This window comes from Eucyclogobius newberryi, unplaced genomic scaffold (genome assembly GCF_026437365.1).
Source record: "Eucyclogobius newberryi isolate DKJ021-1_F unplaced genomic scaffold, fEucNew1.0.hap1 SCAF_22, whole genome shotgun sequence".
Classification (NCBI taxonomy): domain Eukaryota; kingdom Metazoa; phylum Chordata; class Actinopteri; order Gobiiformes; family Gobiidae; genus Eucyclogobius; species Eucyclogobius newberryi.
This window is the reverse complement of record NW_027315857.1, coordinates 15,795,949-15,809,476: the sequence shown is the minus strand read 5'-3', so window position 1 is coordinate 15,809,476 and position 13,528 is coordinate 15,795,949. Positions and strand designations below refer to the sequence as shown.

The 13,528-nt window shown below is 41.1% G+C and overlaps 2 protein-coding genes across 5 annotated transcripts in view; one reads left to right on the top strand and one right to left on the bottom strand.

The window, feature by feature from the left end:
* The window catches only part of LOC140372169 (B-cell scaffold protein with ankyrin repeats-like), a 49,587-nt gene extending 44,866 nt beyond the window's left edge, over window positions 1-4,721 (bottom strand). The window contains exons 1-6 of the mRNA XM_072459450.1: window positions 4,677-4,721; window positions 3,769-4,158; window positions 2,216-2,382; window positions 1,993-2,131; window positions 1,776-1,918; window positions 673-787 (exon numbers count right to left, since the gene is read on the bottom strand). Coding sequence (XP_072315551.1) covers window positions 673-787; window positions 1,776-1,918; window positions 1,993-2,131; window positions 2,216-2,382; window positions 3,769-4,158; window positions 4,677-4,695 — 973 coding nt within the window. The 5' untranslated portion in view covers window positions 4,696-4,721. The remainder of the gene's footprint in view (window positions 1-672; window positions 788-1,775; window positions 1,919-1,992; window positions 2,132-2,215; window positions 2,383-3,768; window positions 4,159-4,676) is intronic.
* A 2,260-nt stretch (window positions 4,722-6,981) lies between these two features.
* The window catches only part of LOC140371761 (protein phosphatase 3 catalytic subunit alpha), a 101,660-nt gene continuing 95,113 nt past the window's right edge, over window positions 6,982-13,528 (top strand). For 2 of the 4 annotated variants that reach the window (XM_072458970.1, XM_072458971.1), the window contains exon 1: window positions 6,983-7,319. In XM_072458970.1, coding sequence (XP_072315071.1) covers window positions 7,259-7,319 — 61 coding nt within the window. In that variant the 5' untranslated portion in view covers window positions 6,983-7,258. Of the gene's footprint in view, window positions 7,320-13,528 lie in introns of all 4 variants that reach the window. The other 2 variants (XM_072458969.1, XM_072458972.1) reach the window with 2 other exon arrangements.

Genomic DNA, 13,528 nt, shown 5'->3' with positions numbered 1-13,528 from the left:
GTAGTGGTTGTAGTGTAGTATAGTAGTAACCCTTGTATAGCGCTTGTCTAGATACCCAAAGATGCTTTAATTTTTTTAACAATAATTTCAGTGGAATTAGATGTTTTTATGTATTAGTAAAACGCTGTCAAAATAAAAGAGGAAAGTCCTAAACGATATCTAGGCTAATTTAGACTGAATAAGGAAAATAATTGATAACATCAGCCTGTTTTTTCCTTTATTAAAACATGACTTTTCTCAGATGGAGGACCTTGGATGTTATTGCAATATACAGTATTTACATAGATTTATTTAGTTTATTTTGTTACGATATCGACACTTGATGACGCGATGTATTGTGCAGAGTTACAAAATTTGTTGCAGCTCCTTACAGAATAGTGTTTTGGAAGAATTGACTCTGTTCTGAGCCCTTTAAACTTTACTTTTCGCCGTATCATTTGCAATACTAATTTCAACATTATTTTGACATACATTTCACTGCCGATCCTGGTACCACTCTATCACGACTCGGGACCTAAAACATTTTGAGTGCACTCTATAACTTTACTATTTAAAAAAAAAAAACGATTTTCCCGATACCAAGCCTACCCTTCATCCCCTCATCCCTTTGCAGTGATTCGAAGCAGATGTTTTTCATGTTCAGTTGAAAGTTAGACCCCCGCTGTGGCGTACCTCTTTCAGATTTGCCCTCCCACTGCAGTCCTTGAAATCCTCTGCTGGGCATTCTCCTCAGCAGCATGGAAGAGAACATCTGATCCAACTTCTCCACAGAGGGCGCATGAAGAGCCTAATGTCCACATTCAGCACACTGTTACACTTTGAAGGTGTATTTTAATGACAGAAAAAAAACATATGGTACATTATGTGGTCATAGTACCCTTTGTTTTACTAAAAATATGAGTATTTTACAAAACCTTACTTATCCGCGCCTCCAGATATGAAATACATGTGTCCAAATCAAATATTTTACCTATAAATCTTGATTAATTACTTATGTGATTATCAGAAAGCCAAATGAGCTGTTATTGGCATAGGTTGTAACTTAAATGTGGTTGAAAAGTCGTAAAATTACCCAAGTATTTATGGGTAAAGAATACAAATAAAAAATTGATGGGCTTTTTTTTATTTTCCTGTCAATAAACACAACACACATCATCAGAAGTCCACTCTTTCAATCTGTGTTCCTTTCATTTTCTCCTAATGGCTAAGTGAGTCCATTATAAGCCACAATTTGGGTGCGCCAATGGACTAATTTCTATAACCGCGTTACATAATCATGTGTCACTTAGTAACCTAACATTCAGTGTGCAGGAGTGGAGACTGGAGCATTGAAATGTGCCTCTGTCGTCTCTAACTCTGCCATCGCATGCTTTGAATACAGATACGCCTGTGCTTTTCCTATGAAATATGGAAATATTGAATTCCAATGTAATGCCATGTAACGTATTTCAATGGAATCCAGACAGATGCAACGTACAGTCAAATCAAATCTCCTTTTCCCCTGTAGCAAAATCCCCTAATTTAATTAATTGTTCTATCATCATTGCTCATTTTGTGGTGGTTATTACGTTAGGGTTTTTAATGCAGCCGCAACGAGTTTCATTTGATACTATTGCCATTCCCAAGCCCAAAAAAGAATGGAAAGGGAGTCAAAATGGCCTGTAATCACCGTTAAAGGATTAATACATGATCAATGATTGTTCTAATTAGGAATGGTGGGAAAACTAAGTAATACTTTTTTAGATTTAGATTTTTTGTGTGTAAAGCATCTGTACCTGGCACATGAATTGGACCGGGTCGGACTCTGAAGACAGAAGACGGCTCATTTCCTCCAGGCGACTGTAGTACGATAACACTGTGTTATTCAGTGCAACTCCATTACTTAACACAGACACTTTCACTATGCCTGCTGGGAAATCTGTAACAACAAGCATCATTTATATCCAAAGTGTTTTTTTTTTTCTCCACGCACGTTAACATTATTTCTCAGACCTGGGGCGTTGACGCTTACGACGCTGTCACTCCATTGGTTTGGCTTGACTTTGACTGTTAGATTTTCTTTGGAGAATTCCAGCTCAGTGACATTGGCCACACTTTGGTTTTTCAGAAGTAGAAACACCTCCACGGGGCTCTACGAAGTACACGGATTGGTAGACTGTACAATGGATAGTATGGTAATATATAACTGCTACTGTAGACGAGATTAGTGCCTCACCCCACAGGGAACTCTGGAGGGAACAAGAGCAATTGTGGATGAAAGATTGTAGCTGGTAGTTGATTGCCTTGGGGACATGTTTTGGTCGACTCCTGAAGGTTTTCCTGACATTGGACAATGAAGATGAGACACATATAAAGTAAGAGAAATGTGTTTCGTTAAGTTTCCTACTGCCACTTGTTCACAACTCTTTTTTTTTTTTGTTACAAGTGCACTATGTAACTTTTCTGGTGGCAATCGGCAATCTGCTCATCTTTTTTTCCCCATAGTATCGCATTTAAGATAAGATAAGATAAGATAATCCTTTATTGTCCACACATGGGGAAATTTCATTGTTGCAACGCAGGTAGATACAGAGGTTTAAAAAGTTTAAAAAACACTCTCAATAGAAGAACTCCTATAGACAAAACCTCCCATTTCCCAACAAGGGATGAAGGAAAAAATAAAAAAAAAATTATAATAAAAATAATAATAATAATAAAATGAAATAAAATAAAATAAAAATAATAAATAAATAAATTAAAAATAAAACATGAAATAAAATAAAAAAACAGCTACCGTAAGACAAGATAATACTAATAATAATAATGGAAAAATAAACACTCTATTCTCATCAGTTAATGACACCATTGCATGTGAGCACGGCAGTAATTGCACATGAATATGACGGTATTGCACATGGTTAAGTCAGTAAACTTGTCTCTCTCACATTTATTTAATTGATTTTCTATATATATTTTCTATAATTGACTCTATATAAAATATGCTCGCAGTATGACACAACTCCAAGCTCCAAATAACAAGCCGCCATTAAAATACATTGTGTTCTCCACTTCGCTTAACTCATGCAAAGAGCGTTGGGGGCTTGTTTGTTATTCAGATGTGAGAGCAATGAAGTAGACGTTATTTGGATGTGTGGCGCATGCGGTAAACAAAAGCTTCTTCAGGTTTGAATAGGAGATGGCACTTGTGGATTAAAATGTAACTGTTTATAGTCTGTCCCTGGCATGAAGTACTCTAGTGTGCCAGTGCAATGAAGTGACGCAGGGACCACTTGAATTTGCATGGCTCACGATGTGTAATCAGTTGCAACAGCCAAAAAAGGGGCCAGCGATTTGCATCAGATGTTCCTTTTGTGTATATTGTTTTCTGTATAAAACAACTACGATTTTATGGAAATAACAGGACAGGACAAACAGAGTATAATTTAGTGGTGGGGCAGATAAGGACATGCTGTGGTACCTGACAAGGGTCTGCAGCTGGGGATGAGATATATTGAATCTTCCTCGTGCACAAGTCGGTAGAAAATAATTTGATAAACAGTTTGGGAGAAACGGCTTTTACACTCACCAGAAAGTAGTGAGCGTTTTACCCTTGAATGTTGTAGAGTATGACAGTATTTAACCCATCAATCTTGCATTTGCACATATATATTTTTCATTTTATTTCTTCAAAAACCTTGATGTTAAATAAAATAAACTACGCAGTACATGTAAATATGTCTCACTAATAAATATGACAAAAATTTGAATCAAATTTCATTATTTGCCTACCTTTTCTCATAATATCCGTCACAGCAGTCAGATACTCTTGTGGCTCCTGTTCACTTGATATTTGCAGACACTGTTCTCCGTTTAATGGCACCAGGTCTAGGAGTGGTTTCAGGCTGTCCACCCCACAAAGCAGCACGACAACGTGGGACGCAGGGCTTAGAACGCGGGCCAAAAAGAACCGCTTCGTCTGACACAGCTCCTCCACCAAGCCCTTGGACAGGATTAGGAGCTTGCAGGTGTACTGGCCCAACTGGAGAAAGTCTTCCCCTTTGCCAGTTCCGATGTTGTAGCAGAAGATGGAGTTGGGCGGGATAGCGGCGCTGAGGATGGATTGTAGGTAAGTTGCCCATAGCTGCGATGAGTTCTCATAGATGATTAGAACCTCTTGAGCTGGAAGCAAAGCGCATGTTGCTGTCAAAGGCTAGAATGGTTACAAGAACAGCCAACACAACGAATAAATGATCAGATGTTGCTCAGTTGTGCTTGTGCAGAGTATTATATAGTTCGGTTGATTTTGCTCATCTTGACTACCCTTCCACACAAAACTAAATGTGCACTAAAATAGGACCTTCGAAAAGGACCAAATCAAGTGTACATCAAGACTAAAATGGGATCAAACCAGGACCAAACAGGACCCTTATAAATCATGACTAGATCAGGTCTAAATAAGTCTGGAAACAGGATAAAACCAAGACTAAGCCAAAACAGGAATGAATCAACCTGAACAAAACAAGAACCATATGGATTTGTGTTAACTATAAATCAACCCATAATTATCTAAGCTAAAAATAAGACATTTCTCACTATGCGTTCACTCATCTATATATTCAATGACATAGTTGCTGCTACTGCATATGAAAAAGGTGATAATAAGTTATCTATTGGAAGAAAAACAAATGCTAGAGCACCTGTACCTGTGTGGTTCATGTCTTCAGTGCAGTTTATCTGACAGCGTTTCCCATAGAGAGTGGTGGATAATAGTCCATTGTGAAGGAGGAGCTTAGATAAGACCCAGCTTCCTGTTGGTAAAAAAGAACAAGGGGACTTTATTTAGTAACAGCTGGCAATATGTATAACCTTGGAGTGACTTCTATAGATGCTTTGCTTGTGGCTTACTTAATAGTTTTGTACTTTCAGTGCTCTCAAAAATCTGTTGAAGAAACTAAACTGGGACAAAACCTGGACTAGATCAGGACTTGAACAGGGGGAAAACAAGTCAAACCAGGAGCAGGGAATGTGAACTCAGACGCCAGACAGACGCCAGACAGACAGCAGAGGTCGCAGCAGCAGCAGCAGCAGTTGAAAATGCAGTATATATTACATTATTTCAGTAATTAAAATATCAATTTACTAGCCTGCTTTGCATATCATTTTCATATACTGTACATGGACTCCACACGGACTACACAGAGCGGCAAACCGACAGTCAATGGCAGGAAGTGAGAAAGTTTAGTCACGGAGCCGACTGACCCGGGTTTAATTAAGTTTTAGTCGGACGCTTCGGGTGCAGAACCTCGGGCTTGTTGGAGGTAATGATCTGCTGTAAATGTCTCCACTACAGGCGCGGATAAAAAGGAGGAGAAGCGCTCTTGACCCGCAGAGTCCCCGGTGCACACAAATGTTCAAAAAAATTCACTGCTTCATTAACCGTTTCCACCTGCCAAACAACTGACACATACCACACCGGCGATACTACCTCCAGCTTAATAGCCGTTTGCCGTCCTTCATATCCTTTCAGTCTTAAAGGGAAATATGCAGGTGGAAATGAAGAGTTTTTTTTATTCTTGTGCAAATGAACAGTGTCAAACCCCCAAAGAGACCCTCACATTTCAGACATTCAGACTGAGCTGGAGTAGAAGTAGATGTGGTTCTTTATTCATTGTTTTAATATGAATTGCTACTTCCATTGCTACTACTATGCAACTACAACTGTATCTACTGCAGTTACAACCACTACTTGACTGCTACTATTTTCATTTTTATTTATTCTCTCTTTATTTCTCCCTTTATTTCTTTTTATTATTGTTATGACATTTGTGTGGAACTTTTACACTGCATAAAGGAGCACAATTTGTTTCAATTAGATGTAGCATTCCTGTTTACCAAATCACAAACATTTCCATTAGATTGGACCCATTCAACACATTGTTTATTCATACTTATATATTTATATTTCAGTATTTTAGTGTCCCCCAGTGCGTCTCCAGCTTTGCATGTTGTCCTGAAAAGTGCCACAGTGGTAGTTTCTCAGAACTTGGCTTGTCTATGCAAATGAAGGTTGCATTTGCAGCCAAGTCATTGCTCTCTTTTTTCAGCAGGGAGCGCTGGTTAAGTTAATATCAAGCGTTGTATCTTTTTTATTGGTTTTAAATAAATCTGGACTTTTGTAAAGCTTTAAGAAATAATGAATGCCCTATAGTTTTATTATGACTGTATAATTATTAAGTAGGAGTAATCATTGAAATAAGAACTAACTTAAATACCATTGTCGACTACAGACGTTGATGTATTTAGTTCAAGTCAAAATTCTATAGAACTAGAATATTAAACACTAATAAACAAATAAGCAACAATAGTGCACTAAAAGCAGATGTGTGATGTGCTAAAGCCAATGAGCAAATGTGTTAGCTTATTATACAAATTAAATGCATATAATGTATTCTTCTTTTTGCAGAATATTGACAAAAGATACAAGTCTTAGATAAGAATATTTATTTGTTACACAAGGAGGAAATTCCAGTGTTGCAAAGCAGAGTACATAACAGCAGAATACAAAATATGCAATCAGAAATATCTACCGTAATAGAATAGATTTTTTCTAACTATTTAACTATTAGAAAATACTTTGAATAGAAAGAAATATCTGAATAAACAACAGAAGCAATCAGACCATGAATACAAGGCCACGAAATTATCATGCACAATAAGTGATTATGACATGTTTATACACTGCATAATAAATGGAACGTGAACGGCACTGATGTATGTACGTAATTTAATATGCCTTTAATTCATAATTCCTCCCTCCTCTGCGCGTAAACACCGGGCAGACGCGTCTCGTAGGACTTATTCATGCAGCTTTTCATACGAAGCCCCTTTGATAAAACCACACGCGCTCCCGTCGCGAAGGAGCCTGGCCCCCTCTCCGCCAATCAGGGCGCGCGTTTCTGACATGTGGGCGGGACGTGCCGCATCAACATGTTCGGCTGCGCGCACTGCGCTCCGACAACTTGATACAGAGTAACAGTAAATCAGACCGAGCAGCTCCTCCGGCCGCACCAGTGAAATCGTAACCCCGCCGCGAGTATTTTTGGCCGCAGATAGAACCGAGTGAGATCACTGCGGGTCTCTTTCCCTCGGTTATATCCGAAGAGAGAGTTGTCCAGCCGGGTGGAGAGCCGCGCACACCGCACCGCAGGGTCTCCCGCTCCTCTTCTTGTTTTTTCTCCCGACTCCCCGCTTCTCGCATAATAATTCTAGCACGCTGGAAATGTCCGAGAACAAGCCGAATGATGAGCCGAAGTTATCCACGACGGACAGGGCGGTCAAATGTAAGTGTGATCATTTCTCTACGCGGCACACGGGACTGCGTAAAACGACACGAGTTTGGACCACGTCTCCCCTCTTCTTCTTCTTCTGCTTCTGCTTCTGCTTCTGCTTCTTCTTCTTCTTCTTCTTCTTCTTCTTCTTCTTCTTCTTCTTCTTCTTCTTCTTCTTCTTCTTCTTCTTCTTCTTCTTCTTCTTCTTCTTCTTCTTCTTCTTCTTCTTCTTCTTCTTCTTCTTCTTCTTCTTCTTCTTCTTCTTCTTCTTCTTCTTCTTCTTCTTCTTCTTCTTCTTCTTCTTCTTCTTCTCTTTCTCTCATATATGGGGACTTCTTGCACGCAGATTTTGCAGGATCCCCGTGATCGCAGCGCGCACAGACCCCCAAGTGTGGCCGGGATTGTTGCTACCGGAGGAAGAAGGGTGTTAGCCGAGTTTTTTGACAGCGGCACTCAACTAGGAAGTGCGGCCAAGTCACAGTTTGTGTACAAAAAAAAGCACAATCTAGCGTGCACCAGCCGCTTTTGACGTTTTGCCCTGTCTTATTGCCCGCTGTCTCGACACTACGCTTTCCCCGTCGTTGCCAGCAGAATATGAGGCAAAAAATGTGCAAGATATTCCAGATTCCTTTTGACTCACAGCTGGGCAGTTTACGCGTGTAGATATTGCACAATCCTTGCATTGGAGCCAAGGGCGATTTTCCCTCATGTTGCATGCATCACCAAGCTTTTTACTCTTTTCTTTTTTTTTTCCAATTCTAAGACTAGCTTTTTTTCTCTCCTCACAATTGCATAATAGCCTGCAGTTCAGTCAGTTTGTGTTTTGTCAGCGCACATTCTTGGAGGATTCATGCCATATGGGGTGGCACTAGTCTATGTTTACAGGTCGGGCATTCCACCTTTGCTGTCTACCATAAGAAAGCCATAAAGATTGGGATCAGCCAAGCCCATGCAATAGAAGTAATGTGGCTTGCCTAGTTTTATGTCTGCCTGTGCACACAAAAAAAGCATCTATTTACGCTTTTGGATGGTATTTTTGTCTGTATTTGACATATTACACATTTATTACACATGACACAGTGTACTTCTGACCCACTTGTTCCAGAGCCAGTAGTTGAAAGGGTTTTGCAGAGCGCTTTAACACATTTCTCGCAGCTCCAGTTGTTTATTTGAAATGACGGATTGTTGGCATCAAATAGTAAAGTTTGTGTTGAAAATAGAATAATCTCCTACTATAACACATGCAGGACATTTGGCTCGCACGCTTGACAACTTGTCTTATCATTGCGACTGGATTGTTGTGTGTCAGTGGCTTCGCTTGATAGCAGCGTTTGTGCATAAAATATTACCATCTCCAGCAACTAAAATGCATCTATTTCGGTGTTTAGAAAAGAACATTCACTATGAGGTTGATTAAATGTGCTTTGAAGATCTGTTTGTCATGTCAAATGGCTAAGGAAATGTCATTATTGCGGATGCCTCATTACTGGATTCCCTTCTCTGCAGTTAGCGATGGTCTGTTGTGCTCGTCAGGTTAAAACGTATTGATCGGCCAATGCACGCTGTCAGGGGTTCTTGAAGATAAGGCCGGACAATTAAATCACATTAACTATTTTCAAATTGTAGAGGCCGCAACTTCATTAGATAATATGGTCAATAAAGAACATAAAAAGTAGTTTTTTTGTCTTTTCATAGTTCATGTGTGACTACTTTGAGACATTTTTTTTGTCTTTTCTTTGTTTGACTCATCAATCACAACAATGATTTAATTTTAAATATGTTTTTGTAGATTCTTTACTTCTGCTTTTCTAAAGTAATATAATGTCTGAACTAATATAAATATGTGATAGAATACACCCAGCCCCATGGAATATGTATCTTGATTACTTGAGTTGTGCGTGCTGACATGAGCTAAAAGCACATTTTTAGCAAGCAAATTATAAATCATGTGATAATTTTGTTCCCAAATCCAACTTGATGATCCTAATCCAAAAAAAATCTCTTGGGACAAATTTGCCTTGTCTACACATGAGTTTTTGCGAAGCCCCTGTTTTGGTAATGCATCAGTATTATGGCAACAGAAGCAGCAGCTGTGTACAAAGCACAAATCCAAAATAACTGCAGGCCAAATGTGTGAAGTTATTTGTTTTCAGCTATTGCCTTGTTTGCCCTGCGACAAAGTGTCAGTCCAACTTATCGTAAGTGCTTTGCATCCACCTGTTTTCCCCATGCATTACCGTAACGCACCGGAAAGCAACTGCTGCATAGTAATTACTCACAAGAGTTTAATCAGCTGAGGCAGGGCAGCCGCGTCATTCTGATCATGTTTGCACTCTTGGAGAAATAAATCACAATAAAGATGTCATTTACAATATATATTGAGTTGTTTTGACAGACCTGCTTTACTCCTGGGACAAGACGAGCAAAGCAATTTGTATTGTTTTGTTGTGTCTTTAGGCAAGGTACTTCACCCTCACAATATGTGTGACAGGCAGGGCATTTGGGGCAAAATATGCCATGTCATTGATTTACCTGGCAACTTTCCTATAAATAAGAATTATGATTTGTCCATGCCTGTTGCTTGAAGTTGATAGCATCCTATCCCCAAAACTCAACCCGCTAAACATTCAAATAAGCATTACTTACCTGAGTAAAAAGGAGAAATGTAATACAATTCAGTGACTCAAGTCTAATACACTGTGCACTGCATTTCACCAGCTGCTATGGCATGCTGGGAAATGTTGTTTTTGCGTCCCTCAGGATGGACACCGCATGCAAACCCCTTAGTGGAGCAGGGTCTGTCTGTACATGTCGGGATGAATAACATGTGACATTTGACTTTTGAGCCGAGGCCCCTCGTGCTCAGACGTGCGCAGGCTAGACACTCACTGGTGGTGACAGTGGCACAATGCCAGCCCTGAGCCCGCCCTGAGCCCGCCCTGAGCCTGCCCCGAGCCCGTCCTGAGCCCGCCCTGAGCCCGCCCCGAGCCTGCCCCGAGCCCGTCCTGAGCCCGCCCTGAGCCAGCCCTGAGCCAGCCCTGAGCCAGCCCTGAGCCAGCCCTGAGCCAGCCCTGAACCCGCCCTGAGCTCACCCGGAGCTCGCCCTGAGCTCCTGAGCTCGCCCTGAGCCCGCCCTGAGCCAGCCCTGAGCCAGCCCTGAGCCAGCCCTGAGCCAGCCCTGAGCTCGCCCTGAGCTCCTGAGCTCGCCCTGAGCCCGCCCTGAGCCCGCCCTGAGCCCGTCCTGAGCCCGCCCTGAGCCTGCCCCGAGCCCGTCCTGAGCCCGCCCTGAGCCAGCCCTGAGCCAGCCCTGAGCCAGCCCTGAACCCGCCCTGAGCTCGCCCTGAGCTCGCCCTGAGCCCGCCCTGAGCCCGCCCTGAGCTCGCCCTGAGCCCGCCCTGAGCCCGTCCTGAGCCCGCCCTGAGCCCCTCCTGAGCCCACACTGAGCCCGCCCTGAGCCCCTCCCGAGCCCGCCCTGAGCCCGCCCTGAGCCCGTCCTGAGCCCGCCCTGAGCCCGCCCTGAGCCCGTCCTGAGCCCGTCCTGAGCCCGTCCTGAGCCCAGCTGGATGCATCGCAGTCATTTATAGAAGGAAACATTAAGTTACATAATAGGGCTCCAGCTGTCGATTATTTTAGTAATCGAGTAATACATCAATACTTTTCTTCGATTAATCGAGTTATCCATAATTTCTTTTGTATATTCGTAAACTATTTAAAAACATCATCTCAGACTTTCTGTTTCATACTCGGTCCTTCGTGCTGTTTCCATGGATGTATTGGCTGTTTCAAAGCGCAACAGGGGAGAGAGCGGCATATTTTAAACTCACAAGTGTGACTGGGAAGCAGAGTTTGTTTGTGAAAGAGCACAGAGGGCCACAAGTATGAAACAGAAAGTCTGCGATGACAAGGCGAAGACACAGAGGCTAAAGTGAACGGCACACAGAGCTAACGCTGCACAATGTCTGCAGAGTTACAGCTCAAAACACCAGGCTTTCACACAACAAAACCCTTCCCAGTCACACTCGTGAGTTTATAACACGCAGCTCTCTCTCTGTTGTGCTATAGTTGCTGCAGGTCAGCGCGGAACAAGCTCTGTGTGAAACTAAAGCGTCACAAGTCGTACCGTACGCTCCAAGCGCCGCAGATTCATGTGTTTTTAATTAAATATGTAAATTAAATGAATCATCGAGGCAATAAAATAATCAAAACTTTTTATAATCAAATTACTCTATTTACTTGAGTAATCTTTGCAGCCCTACTACATAGATGTAAACTCTATCCTAGTTATGCTGTAAGCTGTGAATGACCTTGCTTTGTGCCTGTATGGCTCAATTATCATATAGTATAATACAGTCCAGCATATTTATGTGATTTGCAAGTCAGATGTATTTTTTCTATTTAGTATAAAATTTTCTCATTACTTTTTAAATTATGATTTACACAGTCGATTTTTTTCCCTTTTGCATTTGATCAAACATTCATAAAACTGAAAATTATATTATGAATTGACCCTTTTCTGTTTAAGTTTTTTTAGAAACACTTATTTTTGTTATTACTACTGTACTTTTTTGCAATCTATCTACTCTCTAATTCACTTATATCTACTTGTTTTTTAAATGTTTTCTTTAAGAAATACATTGGAAATATAACATTGTAAATTCTTTATTTTCTTTCTGTAAATTCTAAATCCTTCCTTATGATGTTGTGTATAGTTTTACTACTCCATTTGGCAACCTATCACAGCAACTACTCTTCCTAGAGTCTTCCTAGAAAGAGAAAGAATAACAACCATGCGGCCTCATTATGCATCCAAACCACAGATTAGTTTGACGATTAACTTGAAGGTATTGTCTGTGGTCAAAGTGATGTTAATCTGTTGCAATAAAACCAATGGAAAGCATGAGGTTAATCTGTCAGCAGTTCCGTGTGAAAATGGTTTAGGTACTTGGTGATGCTTGAAGTTATGATTAAATGTTTGTTTCACAGTTTTGTGAACTGCACTGCCGTTGTTATCACACTTCTGGTCCAGTGGAAACTCCATTGGTTTAAACGTAGAACGAGGGAAAAGTATTGCCACTAAATATGCTCTAAAGTAGATAGATTTGTGTAAAATGCCCTGTGTTCATGTGAACAACAAGACAACAACGGCTTTTTAGTCTTCGTAGAACATATTTTCTCTCGAAGTCGACAGCCCTATGTTAACTATTACAACCAAAAGAAAGATTACGTGGCGTATGGCGGCGCCCAGACGAACTTCCGGAATAAGGCGAATAGGAACAATACAATTCTGAATATAAGATGCTACTTTTTTCACACGCTTTGAACCCTGCGGCCTATACAACGATGCAGCTAATTCATAGGTGTTTACCGGCTAACTAGGAGCACTCTAGCAGGAAGCTCCCTCTCTCTCTTGCTCACTGCTAAGTGCTAGCGCTGGAGCAGAGCCAGATGTGGAGACAGACAGACACAGGTAAATCAGCTCACACAGAGAAATCAAGGACAAAGGGGACAGTAGGGACTATTCAGAGGTGTTCTCTTTATGTTAAGCTTCAAAATTATTACAAAACAAACTCATATTTATGGACAAATGATTCTTATGAGGAACAGAATTTAGACACATCCAAACGCAAAGATACCCGTGGAACGCGGACTTGCAATACGGCAGTCTGCATTTTATAATCCGCCCCAACCCGACCCGCAGATAACCCGTCATACCCATCACGGGTCAAAAGCCAAAACATTTTCTGTTCAAATATCTCATGTTACAACGTAGACACCTGCGGCCTTGAATAAATGTAGTTGGTGCGGCTTGTATTGAAGAGTGTTCAATAGTACGACTTTTACTTCTACTCTATTATTTTGAGACGCTGACCAAGAGCATTTATCTCCTAACTAAAAAAATATCAGCATTATTCTTAACCTGCCGTACCTTTCCAAACTAGCCCTAGTCAGTCATTGATATCTCCTCCCCGACCCTCGTGCCACATACCTGTCATCTCAAATGTCATGCGCTTTAACTACTGACTACCTTTTCCCCCCTAAGCATCCTTTTGACAGCCATCTACTCCATCTACTCCGACCAGTCAACCTGGAAAGTCTCCACGGACAAACGAGAAGTGACAAGACAATGAACAAACAAGCAATCAAAGTGTGACATCTATAGGTTGTTGTTTCCCCACAGCTGCTGACGTGGTTTGAACATATTGCAACAGAGCGAGCCGCAT